At 41.3% G+C, this 15,748-nt stretch overlaps 1 protein-coding gene across 1 annotated transcript; it reads right to left on the bottom strand.

The window, feature by feature from the left end:
• Positions 1 to 5,044: 5,044 nt before the first annotated feature.
• LSMEM1 (leucine rich single-pass membrane protein 1) lies at positions 5,045 to 14,282 on the bottom strand. Its single transcript, XM_039256917.1, has 4 exons — positions 13,710 to 14,282; positions 11,081 to 11,209; positions 9,005 to 9,133; positions 5,045 to 5,266 (listed from the first exon to the last, which is right to left on the bottom strand). Exons 2-4 carry the CDS (start codon positions 11,202 to 11,204, stop codon positions 5,142 to 5,144), a joined length of 378 nt encoding a protein of 125 aa, XP_039112848.1. The 5' UTR covers positions 11,205 to 11,209; positions 13,710 to 14,282; the 3' UTR covers positions 5,045 to 5,141.
• Positions 14,283 to 15,748: the final 1,466 nt, after the last annotated feature.

Genomic DNA, 15,748 nt, shown 5'->3' with positions numbered 1-15,748 from the left:
AAGAAATCAGTCTCCTCTCGTGATTAAAAAAAGAATATAAAGAAATCAGCACAGAGCCAAGCCATTAGCAACACAACACATTAAATGCTTCCATCTGTTTTCTCTGGTAATTCATAATTTAAAAGCAAGAAATAAGGGGATGTTAACCCTTTCAGTTCAAGGAACAAAATTTCTTTTAAGTCTTAAATACCAAGGCCTGCCAGAGTAAGACATTAGGACAGCCTATCATAATCAGGTGTTGGAAGTATTGCTATTATAAGCAATTGACGTGGATTTATTTGAACAGTTGTTCCTCATCACATTTTCATGCTTATTGAAACGCCCTCCATCCCCAACCAAAGGTAATATTCGTATAACTTCCCCAGGTTGGAAAATAATAGGTTCCTAACATATCATATGACATAGATGAGAAGCCAGTTTGGAGAAGGGACCACTCGTTGGCTTCTCCTGGGTCCTTGGCACATCGGCTCAGAGCAGCCCAGCACAGCCCACGCTACCGGGTATGGCAGATGCGCTCAATTCCCACCTGTTCTGTGGAATCAGTTTGCTCTGACTTGCTTTCTCATCACGTCTTTCAAAATCCTTTCACCTTCATAAAAAGTAGAATAATATCTCCATAATGTTTTCCCCATAAGAATTTTTTTACTGAGAAGCTTTTATCTTCACCAAGTAAGAATAAGGGGACGACACACAGGTTCCAATAAAAATATTTTCGTTTTTCCTGTGTTTTAAAAAATATGCTTTCTGACTCTGTGAAAAGATAGCTTATGGTCCTTTCTCTTTTTCACAGCTTCTTTTGCAAAAACTCATTCACAAAAGGGATAGATTGCCAATCTTTTCTGATGATCTCTGTTGTGCTCATCCTCGGCTGAATTTAAATGGGGTCATTATGTTAAGCCGGAATAAAACTATTTTATACACCCTAATTCAGAGAGGTCCTGTTTCCACTGAAATTATCCTCCTAAGCAATAAAAGTGGGGTAGAACACAATGGTTTGTGCTGTATTTCCTTAAGACACCTCTACATGACATGCACACCAATATTCTTCCCTTTTCAAAGGTTGTTGTTGGTAAAACAATTGTTTTGTGTTCTTCTTCACCCTCCAGGTTTGCTTTGTCCTTACCCAAAAGCCTTGCTTTGGAGATTGGTGTCCACCGGCCGAATCTCGGACAGATGACACTGGTCTTTTCCGGAGAAATAAGTAACGTGTATCCACTTAATTGCAGCTCCGTCACACTGGGAAGCTGGGGCCGCCTGGTTCCAGGCTGCTCCGCGCCCCAATGGCCTCCAAGTGTGAACAGCAGAGTGCGGTGGGAAGGGCCGGGCCAGATTCACCTGCAGGTGGTTGTCAAGGCAGAACAATTTGAGGGGCTATAGGAAGGTGAAATATAAAGTGAACGGCGCTGGAGGCAGAAGATGTGTGTAATCCTTCCATAAGAGTAGAGCCCACTGTCAGGAAAAAACCTCTCTCGTAACCTCTTGTGAACACAGAGTCCAGAGAATGATGCAAGATGGTCTTTTCCTATCATGACAGGTTTCAGATTAGCTGTCTCTTTTGTTTCTTTTTCTTCTCCTTTGCCTCACATTAGTGTACCACCTCCCTCCTTCCTCTGAAACTTGTGGTCAAGTTATTAGTGCAAGACAGTCAGAAAGATTCCTGGCTTCATCTCGGGTGGGCACCTGTGAATCCTTATGTTCTTCAGACTAGCTTATTTGGTAAACAATAAACCCTCCTGTGTTTATTGATCACCTTTTATAGCACAGTAAATTTTTTTGCTAAAAGGCTCTCACCTTATCATGCTTGGCCAGATGAGATCAGGATGCTATGGTCTTAAACAGTGCAGCAGAAAAAATATATTGGCTTTAAGTCCCAAAGATTTAATGTAGAGGTGTTTTTTTTTTAATTTTTTAATGTTTTATTTATTTATAGGAGAGAGAGAGAGACAGCGTGAGCAGGGGAGGGTCAGAGAGAGAGGGAGTCACAGACTGAAACAGGCTCCAGGCTCTGAGCTGGCAGTCAGCACAGAGCCCGGCGCGGGGCTCGAACCCACGAACCACGAGATCATGACCTAAGCGAAAGTCGGACGCTTAACCGACTAAGCCACCCAGGTGCCCTGATTTAATGTAGAGGTTTAAATGTAGTGGGTTATTTCCACTATACCACGCTTAACTACTTTTAGTATTAGTAATAATTACAATAACAACTAGTAGTTACTTTGTTTCTGATAGCTTTAAGTCCTTTGCCATCTCTTTTAAGCCTCCCAACGCTGCTAAGAAATAGATTTTATAATTATCCAATATCATTGATAAAGAATCAGAGGTTAATTTTCCCAAACTCAGGGCAAATAGTGGCAGCAGGATTTGAACTAGGAAGTTGGGCTCAACAGCCCATGTCTCAGTTGCCATATTTGACTGCTATGTAGGCAAAGGGTGTCAAGTTTCAGTAATGCAAGATGAATATTCTCAAGACCTTATGTCCAGCATGATGTGACAGTTAACAAAACTGTATTGTACACCTGAAATTTCTTAAGAGGATAAATTTTAAATATTCTCACCCTCCCCAAACCTGCCCCCAAAACACAGGTGGTAACTATATAGGTGATGCATGTGTTAACTAGCTTAATTGTGGTGCTCACTGAACCATACATACATATATCAAAACATCAAGTTGTATACCTTAAATAGATATAATTTTTATATGTCAATGATAGTTCAAGAAAGCTGTTTAAACAGAAAGAATAAATGGATAGCTCCCATTAAAAAAAATTCTCCAAATGTTAACATGTACCATAGTTGTTTTATACATACACACATATACACACCTTCTTTCTGAACGTTTTTGGGTTTGAAGACATGATTTCCTTTTGTCCTTAAATGCTTCCATGTATGTTTCCTGAAAACAAGGCCAGTATCTTATATAATCATATAATGATTAAAATCAGGAAATGAACATTGACATAATACTATTACCTAATCTACAAACCTTATTCAGATTATGCTAGTTGTTCCAATAACAACCTTTATAGCAAATTAAAATCCCTGTGCTGAAGGAAAAAAAATGTAGACATGTAGCCAGCCAACGTTTTAAAACAGGGTCAATGGAAGGTGTTAATCTGTGAGTCCAAATATCAGGAACTACGGTGACTGGAGTTTTCCAGGCTGTGAGTGACCACGGCTCTGTCCATCTATGCTATACAGACAGGACAGTGCAGATCCCAAAGGACAGAGCCACAGAGATGGGTGAAATGATTTATAAGACCCTACTTCATGCTGTGAAAAATATAAATGTATTGTAATGAAGATCATTTGTTACTGAGCACAATATACACCTGCTGTAAATTGAAAGAAAAAACCCATAACAAGTGCAAACAGATTCCAGGAAAGAAGTGTGTGTGTGTGTGTGTAGCTTATTTATTTGAGAGTGTGTGTGCACAAGTGTGAGCAGGTAGGGTCAGAGAGAGGGGAAGAGAGAGACATAATTCCAAGCAAGTTCTGTGCTCTCAGCACAGAGCCCCAGGAAGGGCTCAACCTCATGACTGTGGGATCATGACCTGAGCTGAAATTTAGAGTTGAATGCTTAACCAACTGAGCCACCCAGGCTACCAAAAATGGGTAAATTTTAAAAAAGTTGTTGCTTCAGTTCTGTGGTTTCTGAAACCATGTTCCAACAAATCCTGATAAATTATTTTGCCACAACCCATCAAGAATTCAATGAGGATTTTCCAGTAAACACAAGTTTTAGGTTATTAAAATAGCCTATATAATATTTGTCAATTTAAGAACATGAGTATTCAGGAGAAACGTTTTTGAATGCAAAAATGGGTAAGTAAAATGTCTTGTGTTTACTTCATTAGCTATTTAGTGTTGTAATATGTATGTATGTATGTGTGTTTTTAATTTGAGGTAAACTGACAGGTCTTTGACCGACCGAAATGACAGAATCACAATACATTCGTCAATAAATTTAAATATTTGTATTAAATAAAAGACTTTCTAAAACTCATATGTGGTTTTTGTAGTCAATATTTATTACTATTTATTATTTTATTATTAGAGAGAGAGATAGCAAGTGGGGGACAGGGAGCAAGAGAATCCCAGACTCCACACTCAATGAAGAGCCCAAAGTAGGTCTTGATCTCAAGACCCTGGGATCATGACCTGAGCCAAAATCAAGAGTCAGATGCTTAACTGACTGAGCCGCCCAGGCACCCCAAGATTCATTTAATTTTTTAAGCTCACTTATATCACACTGTATCTTAGATAATAAGCTATGTACCTTACCTTTTGTGCTAAAATAGGGCAGGTTCCAAATATTCCAAATATACAATTTCTTACTGTAGCTTAGAAAAGACCACAAACCTGTCGGATTTCATCAAAATTAATCAGCAGAATATTGGAGGATTTTTTTGTGAGAAAGGAAGCCAACAAAGCTTATATAATTATGTATAACTATACATTCCCTTTGTTCCCAAATCGAATATAAATTCTTCTAAAGTAGATGGTTTGCACACAATAAGAGCTCTATAAACATTAGTTGAATAAATTAGTCTCTCTCTTTTGACCCCCACCCTACCATTACACATATAACTACTACTAGCAAATACCAGAAGGCAACCAGCTCTGAAGTCCACCCATCCCCTGTCTCTGGAGAAAAAAGAGTCAAAAGTTTAATCACCTGAGCAAAGTTTCTTTTATTGAAAAGAGTTAACACCTGGTTTCCTTGAATACAAATAATTCAGTGAATTCATTAGGCTGTCCCAGGAATTCATAAAGATGCACGAGGTGCCATGAACCTCATTGGCACAGTGAACTCATTCTGGTTGTGAAAGTTCCTTTTGTAAGAGAAGTTGTATGTACAGAGTCAAATTCCCTTGCTTACTTTTGGTTCTCCTCCATAACAGCCACCCTTAACCTCAATAAAGCAGAAGGACACAACATACAATGAGCCCTTTTCTGGCTGCTATCCCCATACCCCTTTGCCTTGCAGTTGCTCCCAACCCTACGGCAGAAACTTGGCCCCAGGGTTGGGATCACTAACCAGATAGTCTGTTGCCTGCAGAAATGCGCATGCCCATTTCATAAACCATAAAGCTCTAAGCTCGGGTGCTGGAGGCTGCTTTAAAATGTTCATTTCTTTAGTTCTATTCCTCATCCAGTTGACTGAGTCGCTTTACAATCATGCTGTTGATTTTCTTCAGATCGTCTATGTCCTTTCCCTCAGCTGTTAGTCTTCTGGACACATCATCCATCTTGTTTCCAGTTTGAACTTCAAAACAAAAAACAGGCTATGTTACGTTGATATCCAGTGCGTTCTGTTGGGACTCGTTAGTGCCTTGTGGTGGTGCTTAGCTGAGTGCTGAAAGGCCCCCTGGCAAGTCCCCTGCTCCAATATCCCATGCAGCCCCAAAGCCCAGGAGAGAAACTGCGGAAGACTAAAGTTGTCTACCAAAGCGCATCACTTTTACAATGTATTGGGCCCAGCCTAGACTAACCTTTGGCAGCTCCGCACAGATTTTGGCTGAGAAACATCACTGAGCAACCCGAGGAAACCACCATCGGATCTCATTAGAAGCATATGGGAGAAGTGACTGTTAGTTACATTGTCTATTTTAAAGCACTCTTCTCCAAAGGTTTTTGGCTCATCGTTGGGAAATGAGGTTTTCTGGGCTTCAGCCTATTTTGACATAGCTCTGCTGGTTCTGAATTACCAGCCCATAAATGAAAATGTAATAATTCCCCTCAGACCATCCTAAGAACAGAGACAATATTTTCAAAATAAACAGAACTCTTGGCAGTCAAGTAAGCTATGGAGCTCTGCTCATCAGTTAAAATTTCCAGGAAATGCAGCCCAAAATCCATACTTATTATTTGAGCTTCTTATTATTTCCATTTTAAGCAAGTGTCTCCCCCCCCCTTCCAATGTGTCTTTCAGGAACTAATATTGCTGGTATGCATGCCATGAGGCTTGGTGGATAAACTAATGTGGGAAAGTTAACTAGATATTAGAGCTTCCCCTTCAAGGCTTGGGACAAATTGTTGCCCAGAAGCTGCTGCTTCCCCATGTCTGCAAAACTAGGCTGGATGAATGATGCCCTAAGACATGAAGGAAGGACCTTAACTGAGATTAGCTGCAGAGGCAGGCAGAAACACCACTTGCTTCTGGGGAAAAATGTGAAACTGAAGTAAATTCATAACACATAATATCTTTCCCCCTCTTGGGAACATCCTAGAACATTAGTCAAACAGAGAAGGAAGCAGCCGCCGTGCTGGCTTGAGTGTGTTCCACGATACACTGATTTTCCAAATTAAATTCTAAAAAAGAGAAAAAGAGTTCCATTGCAAAAAAAAGATAGAGAAACATTTTTATACTAACCTGCCTCTTGGAAACTCACAAGAAGTAAAAACAACAACAACAAAAAACCACTTTGAGCATTATCTAACTTAGCAAGTCTCAAATTCACTTGACCATAGAATTCTGTTTTTCCTCAGGAAACAATAACATCCCAGGCATGAAGTATTCTCTGAATACACTCCTTGGCCACTAGAAACTGCTACTAGAGGAATCCATAGTAATCCACTCTTGTTGTCCATTATTCCTTTTTAGGACAGAGATTATGACAAAAACATAAGGTCCAAAGGTTTAAAAAGAATATAATCAGTGTAAAATAAGTCTTGACTCTCTTATGTAAAAATGCCAGTTATAAAGAATACAGGTTCTTGCACTTCAGTGAGAAGACTACAAATTTGCACTAAATCCTACTGAAAGCAAAAGGATTTCCTTGTTAAAGATGAGCACAGGCCAAGTTCATTTTCAGATGCCTATGCCAACTCCACTCTGAGGTTTGTCTGAAAACTACAGGAAGTCCTTGTTTTATTTCCTCAACATAGGCAATGGAGGACAGGGGAGATTTAGAACCAGACAGGTCAGGGTTTGAATCCTGGTTGTGCCTCTGATTTGTGGGGTACACATGGAGAGGTAAACTTTCTAGGTCTTAGTCTCTCATCAGTAAAATAGAAATACTATCTTAAGAGATAAAGATTTAAGATAATGAGTTTATGTATCTGGCACAGAGCAATGGCCCAATATAAAGACATTCTTCTTTATTCGTATCTTCTTTCTTAATATGACTTTGCTCTCAACATAAAACACCAGCAGCAAATATAAAATAAATCATATCTATACAAGAGGGGTATAATGACAGTGATAAACTGCATGCTCTTTGAAGTCAGGAAGGAGTATCTTTGGGCCCTGATTCGGCACTTATTAGTTGTGGACCTCAGGCACACTAATTAATCGAAGCCTCAGTGTCAGCATCAGTAAAGCCAGAATAATAGTAGATTCTATGACACAGAGCTGTTACGAGGTTGTGAGCAAACAGACATCAAGTGCTTATTAGCACAGTGCCTGGGACAATGAATGCCCAATATATAACATTTCTTATCATCATTACCTTTCGCATTAGTAGCCATCACCCCACAGAAGCCAGAAGTTCCTTTGGGTGGCTCTCCTGCCTGTAGGGATACCTAAAATTTCCTAGTAATTTAAGTCAGTCTTTACCCCGGATAGGTGTGGCAGAATGACACTGGAGCATTAATTTTTGTTGGTACAACATTTCAGAAGAGTAATCCATGGGCTTTTTCTGGCCCTGAAGATTCAGGAACAACCCACATCCAACTGACAGATACAAGGACACCGTTATCGTAAGTATAGTTCTCATTGCAGCTTCTAATTTCCAGAGGGTATGGGCTGGGCCAGAGAAAAGCAGTTAAATATCCCGCCTTCCCACCCGTCTAGACCCCAGGCTAGATGTAAAGATGGAAGGAGAATGGAGTTTGCATAAGAGCAGGGAGCTGAGGCTGTAAAAGAGCCTGTCCACCTGTCTCGCCCCATCATCAACACCACTACCTCCTTTAATCCTGAATGAATTTAAATTAAAGGCATTCCAAAGACATGGGCTCCACTTCTCATTGAAGATTTTTGAAGGCTACAAGGTCTGCAAAGCACAAAAGGGCAGAAGAAATCAATGATGATTCCGGGCATCCAGGGAAAAGGGCGTCAAAGATGACTCTCCCGCCTCTCGGGCTCCTCCCACTGTTGGCCAGGCCGCTGAAATAACTCCGGAGGACGGCCCGCAGGGGTTAGCTGAGAAAGAGAACTGGCGGGCTGGAGGGGAGGAGACCACAGGTATTGGTGGAGCCAGCAGTCTGCCCCCTGCCGAGGCGGAGAGTGGCCCTGAGGGCTGGGGGGCGTCTCCCCGAGTGGGACAGCTTGGGCCACCACTCAAGGGCAGAGATCAAGACCAGGCCCAGGCTAAGAGCAGGCAGGGTAGGTCGTACAGCCCCGGGGAGTGTCAAACAGGAAAGAAGTGGCTTCATCACCTCCCTAACACCGCCTCTGGGACCCAGCACAAGCCCGCAGCGCTTCCAGTGGATTTCTGGGAAGTGAGAAAACCTGGCAAGGAGTGTGAAACCTGAACGTGACTCTGTTACAGACTGAATTAATGGAGCAATTACACAGTGGATTAAGAAAACAGAATCAACAAGAATAAGCTGCCTAACATTTTGACAGCTAGGGACTCCAAGTAAGAAAGTCGAGTTACAGGGGAGCCTGGGTGGCTCAGTCAATTCAGTGATCAAACTGAAAATCCTTGATTTTGGCCAAGGTGGTGATCTCTTGTCAGGCTTTGCGCTATGAGCATGGGACCCTGTCTCTCCCTCTCTCTTTGCCCCTCCCCCACTAATGTGCTGCACTTGCACGCTCTCTCTCTCAAATAAATAAACTTTAAAAAAAAGAAAAGTAAGTTATATATATATTTAATGTCCTTGTGAACACTGTAGCACTGTGGGCTTACGTCCTCAGAACCCCAGGGTCACTTCAGGCACTCGCTGTCTTTCAGTGTAGCAGACGTTGCCAAAAAGCATGGACTCCTCACAGGAGCAAAGTTAAACAACCAAAAACAAAGTAAGAGCATTTAAGAAGTGAGAACACGTCCGCAGTGCTTACCTATTAGAAAAATCACGAAGGACACCAGTGCCAGGCTGACAATCAGCACAATTATCAGCCCCAGAAAAAATAGACTGTGACTTCTGTTTCCAGAGTTAGTGCCAATGTCTGGGATTTTCTCCTGGAGAGCTAACATGAAACAAACAAAAGCAATGATGACCAAAACTGCTCAGGATCCACCTTGCCAGCAGAACTGAACGGTCCCCCACTATTAGAAACCTGACTAAGGGATATCGTTTTCCCCTATGATCACTCTGGAAAGTGACTTCTATCTTGGGAATGTCTTTGGACTGGGTGTTCTTTGTGAATTTTTTACCTTCTTCAATCTTGGTATTCAAAACAACAAGCACTCTCCCTGGAAAGCTCTTTGAAGATGATGTTAACACTGAAGAGGCAGGACATGGGTTTTCTGTGGATGGGTGGGGGAGGATACGGGTGTTAAGGGTTCAAAGTGAAGGAGGCTATATTGCCCTTTCCCCAGAAGTGACCAAGTAGTAAAACACAGCTGGCTGAGACACCTATGCTGAGTGGAAGGCTGAACACTCTGGGGTATCTCCCAAAAATGCCTTTCACCATAGGAGTAATCAGCTAAGCCTACATCCATTCGAATAGAAAAATGGCCCCAATGTATTTGGGTTTCTTAGAGCTGTCCTTGGGGTGAAGCTGCTTGGCAAACAGCGTTCTTTTAAATGTTGTGCGGTTACACTGAGACTGCAACCATGCCTATAAAGAGGCTAAAGCCTGAAGTATCTGCATTTGGCCATCATTTTGTAAGGCCTGTTTGTCTAGGGACACCCAAATTAAACTAAATAAGCAATACAGGAACTTGGGGTGATGGAGATTACGGACTTCCTTTCTGTGTTCTCTCCTACTTTGCATCAGGCCCACACACTGTGCTACTTGATTATAGCTAGGTGGGTGGCTTAGGCCCCGGCTGTGTAAGTACATCCTGCATCACCTTGCAACAACTTTTGCTTCCTAATCAAAGCAATGGCTTTGCTGGTATCCAAATACCTATTTCTACAGAGACTTGACTGCAACAGAAGCAGGTGAAAATCTGAACCCATTAAAATGAGGGAAAAAGCAAGACCTTAGGAAGGATTTAGAAGGGGAATAATAGATATAAATTCGGGACAATCAGAGTTTAGAATAGGAATGGAACAGGGGCGCCTGGGTGGCTTAGTCGGTTAAGCGTCCGACTTTCGCTTAGGTCATGATCTTGTGGTTCGTGGGTTCGGGCCCCGCGTCGGGCTCTGTGCTGACTGCCAGCTCAGAGCCTGGAGCCTGTTTCAGTCTGTGACTCCCTCTCTCTCTGACCCTCCCCTGCTCATGCTGTCTCTCTCTCTCCTAGAAATAAATAAAACATTAAAAAAAAAAAAAAAGAATAGGAATGGAACAAACAGCCAGTAGAAAATTAATGCCTGTGTTTGAAAGTCAGCTTTTAAGCGGGACAAATGGGGCTCGGAATGATCTGAGAGAACTCATTTACAATATCTAGGGAACAAAGTACACCTCTGTATTTAATAAATTTTTGTTTTGCTTTTCTCCTCCGTTTTTAACCCTTTAATTGGGGCCATTTGTACTTTGTAACTAGAAAATGAAGTTGACTTCTTTGCCCAACAAAACTTAAACGACTTGTTGAAATCTGGATGAATGCATGGAATATTTTCTCAGCAACCCACTACAAAGTATAGCCTCTCCGGGGAAGTGGGCACGGCCATGACCTGGCCATGTCGCTGGAAGGCCCAACAGCCAAGAGGGACAAGCAGGCCTCTTGGAGAACCAGCTCTACAGCCTCCCTGCCCTTTCCAGGGAGAGACACTCTACAGAAACTTCTCAGAACACTTGAAGACAGGTTCTAAACCTTGCTTGGGACAACCCAGGAAAGCCCATAAGCCTGTCAAATAGTAAGAGAACCAACACAAAAATTGCCTAATGATAAAAAGCATTTCCAGCGCTGAGCTGTTTCTAATGCCCACCTCGCCACCCACCACACCCACAGGTCCAGATTAGCCTCTACTATTTTTAGGGGGCCTAGAAGCAGGAGGGGCCAGCAAGCCTGGGAGGCACACGTACGCAGCAGGTGCTGTGAGCCAGCAGGACAGAGGGTCAGTCTGTTTAAGTCATTTATGGAATCCACAATATAAAGCTTTCGGTCCTCAGGCGTGCCTCGAGAGCTGGTGTCCTGGGAATGATTCATTGTTCCTGGAAGAAAAACACTGACATGAAACAGAAGGCCAGTCCTGGGAGCCCCACTGCATGAGCAGCAGAGGCCACAGGAAGCTGGACAGGCACGTCAGGAACCACCCACATGCATCACTTCCAGCTGAAGATCTAAAAAAGCTGTGCTTGTCCAGAAGAAAACATTTCTTTTTGGGGACAACTTTGTACCTATTCTTTTCGCTTGGCTTGCCAGGAAGCTCAGACTCAAGCGTGCCACCCAATCTGAACCCTTTATATCCTGCTTATCTGAATACCCTCGTTCCTCCTCCTCAGGTTTCTCAATTCTCGCTATTTTCCCTGAGCCTGCTTTCTAATTCTGTCATTTATTTTATTTCATTAATTTTTTTTAAGTTTTTGTGTATTTATTTTGAGAGAGAGAGACAGCACATGAGCATGAGTTGGGGAGGGGCAGAGAAGGGAGAGAGAGAATCCTAAGAAAGCTCTGCGCTGACAGGGTGGAGCCCAATTCGGGGCTCAAACAGTGAAATCATAAACCATGAAATCATGATCCCAGCTGAAGTCCCAGTCGCTTAATTGACTGAGTCACCCAGGAGCCCCAAGAAAATTATTTTAAAATAAATTACAAAATTTACGTTGCCTGGGCATCTCAATCAGTTAAACATCTGACTTCGGCTCAGGTCATGATCTGGCAGTTCATGGGTTCCAGCCCCAAGTCAGGCTCCGTGCTGACAGCTCAGAGCCTGGAGTCTGGTTCAGATTCTGTGTCTCCCTCCTTGCCCATCCCCCACTTGCTCTCTGTTTCTCTCTCTTCCTCTCTCTCAGAAAATGGATAAAAATTTAAAAAATAAAATAGTTTTCTTTTTTTTTTTCAATAGTTTTCTTTTATCACATTGTTTATATTCTGGTGAGATGCCTCAAATCCTTTGGACAAGAAAACTATGTATAACCATATTGAAAGATAAAACTAAGCTAGTCAGCCTGTGGCCCAAGTAAAGATTGTGAGAGGGAAGAGAATATTACCGCCAACCGTCCTAATTGCATGAGGCTTTAAAACAAAACTGCAATTTTTATATTCTCGCTCAATATGGTGTATGAGTCTCCACCTTAAATGTATCCTTTAGCCATGAGATGCTGGCAGAGAGTCCTCAAGATAAAATTTTCACGGGCTAAGGTGCTACAAAGAGGAACATGCAGTGGGTTGGAGGCTAGACTCTGGGACATCTGAGGTCTCTTCGCCCTGAGTTTCCTCAGATTAAGGCCACTTCCAGGGTAAAGAATTTTAAAACTGAGGTTTACATTTAAGGTAATATTTTCTAGTGACAGACAACTTTAAGCAAATCTGAAAAGCCCAAATGGATGTATAAAGTCTGTTTTATTATGTCTCTCTAGCACAACAGAGAATGTGTGCCCTTTTAATTACATGGAGTAAAGGGCTCTAGGATGACAAATTCAAATTAGTATCAAAGCTGTCTCTTTCACGGTAATCCCTTTTCATAAAATGAGTCTAATGGTGATATAAGGACTTTTTGATGTGAAAGGGACTGTAGACTCGCTCTAGTCTGGTCCCCCTCCTTCTCACAAAGGAGGAAACGGTTGCTCAGCTGGTGAATGCCCAAGACCATACCTTTAGTTAGATACAGAGCTGGCCAGAAGCAGGTCTCTTGCTTCAGAGTTCATCGTGTCTTCCCTTTCCTCCCCACATTCCTCCCTAACCCTCTTTCAAAATTCGGTTCAAACCTCATCTCTCTAAGAATCACCTGCCTTTCCTTTGTGCTTTTGCTGGATGCAGTACATTCTTCCATCAGAACACATATACTATTTTACAGCATTTACTGCTTACATCTTTGACTTTCCTGATTGACTGAGAACTCCTTAAGGTGGGCACAAATCCTATTCCTCAACTACCCAGTGTCAAATGCATAAGCCATGACTTAAGTCGCAGCAACTAAAATATTTTATTTATGGTTTGAAGCTTACCATTTTCAAAAGAATTTGAGACAGTTAATAAATACAATGACAGAAACAAAACTGAAGGTAAAAATCCTCATGTGATATCTATCTGGACTCTGGTAAAGTCAATAAACTTTGTGCCTGCATTGATATGAAGCAACACACTACTTACTTTCTGTTAACACTATTTTTTTCCCTTTAATATCAGTTACAAAATGAAGAAAAATAGAGTTAGAGTTAGGGGAACACAAATTCAGGGTAAAAAAGTTGCAAACACCTACAGCTCTTAAAAAGGATCAGTCATTTGCTAAACAGTATAAACTGCATTCTGAAATACTAAAAACCAGGAATGTTCCAGTCATACCTAAAACCTGCTAGTATTTGGGAAAAAATATGCTCTTGAAGCCCTAAAAAAAAAAAAAAAAAAAGGGGGGGGGCTAAAGTCGTGGACTAATTAAACTTTATATCAATCAAAGCTAAAAACTAACAAGGTGTTTCAGTTATGCTGAAATTTGAACTAACAAAAATATGTAATTCTCTGAGTATTTTAGTTTAGATATTACTGACCCACCTTAGATACTGGTATTACTGAATTCCAAATATACTTCATGGAACAGTCCTAAGGGAATGACATGAAGTGGTCATTTTTTAAAAAGCAGCAGCAGCATCTTAAATAAAGGGGCCTTAGAGATCAATCAACTATTATCCTTTCACAGATAAAATCGTAAGTAATGACTGATGCATGGTCAGAGAGTCTATTCTTCCAGAAATGTTTTGTTTTTTTTTAATCATCTCTTATACTTTATTATCCTGAATACTAATATTTGATGAGTAATAATGGTTTGTATGTCACATCATAGGATCATCATTCCAGCCGTGGCTTCTATTTTAGGCGTGGTGACTGGCACGCAGTTCATTTTTGGATCTCTGACTTAATGTCCTTAAGCCTTAGCTTCCCCTTTAGGAATGGAATGGCTATTGCTCAAATCTCATACTGAAGCTTAATCAACATTTACAAAGTGGAGGAACAACTAGAAAATCACAGCCACAAAAACTAACCTAAGAGCATGGCAGCTAATTAAATCTCCAAATTATTAGCCTTGCTGCTGACTGAAAAGGTGACTCAGTACAACAACAAATCCAAAATCACTGACACAACAACTGAGAGTAAGCTATGCTGTGCCCTGAAAGCAAACTTCTTCTTCAGGGTAGAGTCATAATATAAATAGATGCCATGTTTGTGTACTTTTAAATTAACTACACCATGCAAATGAAAAATAAAAAACTAGCAAAGAAAATGGGGTTGGGTGTCTGTGGTTCATGACCACCAAGAGCCTATAAATGACTCCATGCGTAAATGGATACAGGATCACGTGGCCCTGAAGCCAGGACCCACAGTTGTTGACACCCAGTTGTTACTATCTCTGGCATCTCCATATAAGGGCACCTGGGACCAACCAGCAGGGCTGGAGAAGCCAGAGTGTTACTAAATTCTGCATCACAGTAGCTCAACCCTCTGGTGTGCAAATTTGCTCACGAAGATTGCCCAAAGCAGTATCCTTTTAACGGAGCCCTTTCTAAGTATCTTGCACTCCAACATGTAAGTAATTTCATTTTCCTCCAGCTTAGTTAGATCAATGCTCACAGCTCTTTTTAGCATTTAAGAATTCTTTGACTAGCTACAAATATTCTGACAAAATAGTGGTCTATGAAAAATTGCTTTGCTCTGTTTTTTCCCCTGGGTGATCGGTATCAAAGCACAGAAGTAACACACCGGTATTGCTTGCCACAGAATCCAAATTGTTATAATAGGGTTTAATTCAAAGCTAATAGGAAGCTTTATTGAGTCATGGTAATTTGTTCGTTAATTCCATTTCAGAGTCAGTGCCTCTTCACATTCAGGAATTAATTTTTTAAATCAAGTCGAAATCATTTCTATCAAAAGTTTAAAGCACAGAGCACATGCAACAAAAAAAACATCCCAGCCTCAAGTATCATAATTCAGGGTCGGTAGAGTAATAGCATGCAAATTACTTACAAAAATGTGAGCTTTGACTGCTAGGTTACCAGAAAAAAAAAAACAAAAACAAACAAACAAAAAAACTACTCAGAAGCAACTAGAGTAAAACTTTCTATGAATTCTGTAGTCCTGTCTTTGCTTTCCCTCAGCGCACGGGTGCTCCCACAAGGCCCGTAAACCCCAGCATGATGTTGATCTATATTTAGTGTTAATTTAGCCAAGCAGTATAAGATTCCAAATACTTGTTTCACAATGTTTAAGGTTTTTAGTGAATATATTACTGAAACTATGCTTTAAAAAGAAAAAGCCACCATGCCTTGATTCAACTGGTGACTGATGAGGTGCTTATTGGACTGAAGTTAATGTCCTTATTTATAGGCTGATGTGACTGTGTAAGCGGACACATTTCTAGCGCTTCTGCCGCGGTATGCTCCCATATATAAATATCCAGTAGCTGACTGGGGCTGCCCTTCTGACAGGACTCCAGACCAACCAGGGGACTGCAACAAAACAGGGACAGAGTAAGGTTGTGATACTAACTAGGATGGTGGCGCGTCGGAGAACTCCTAGTGCTTCCAGAAGCTACAAAA

Source organism: Hyaena hyaena, unplaced genomic scaffold (genome assembly GCF_003009895.1).
Source record: "Hyaena hyaena isolate Hyena2069 unplaced genomic scaffold, ASM300989v1 scaffold_594, whole genome shotgun sequence".
NCBI lineage: Eukaryota > Metazoa > Chordata > Mammalia > Carnivora > Hyaenidae > Hyaena > Hyaena hyaena.
This window is presented reverse-complemented; position numbering and strand designations above follow the sequence as displayed.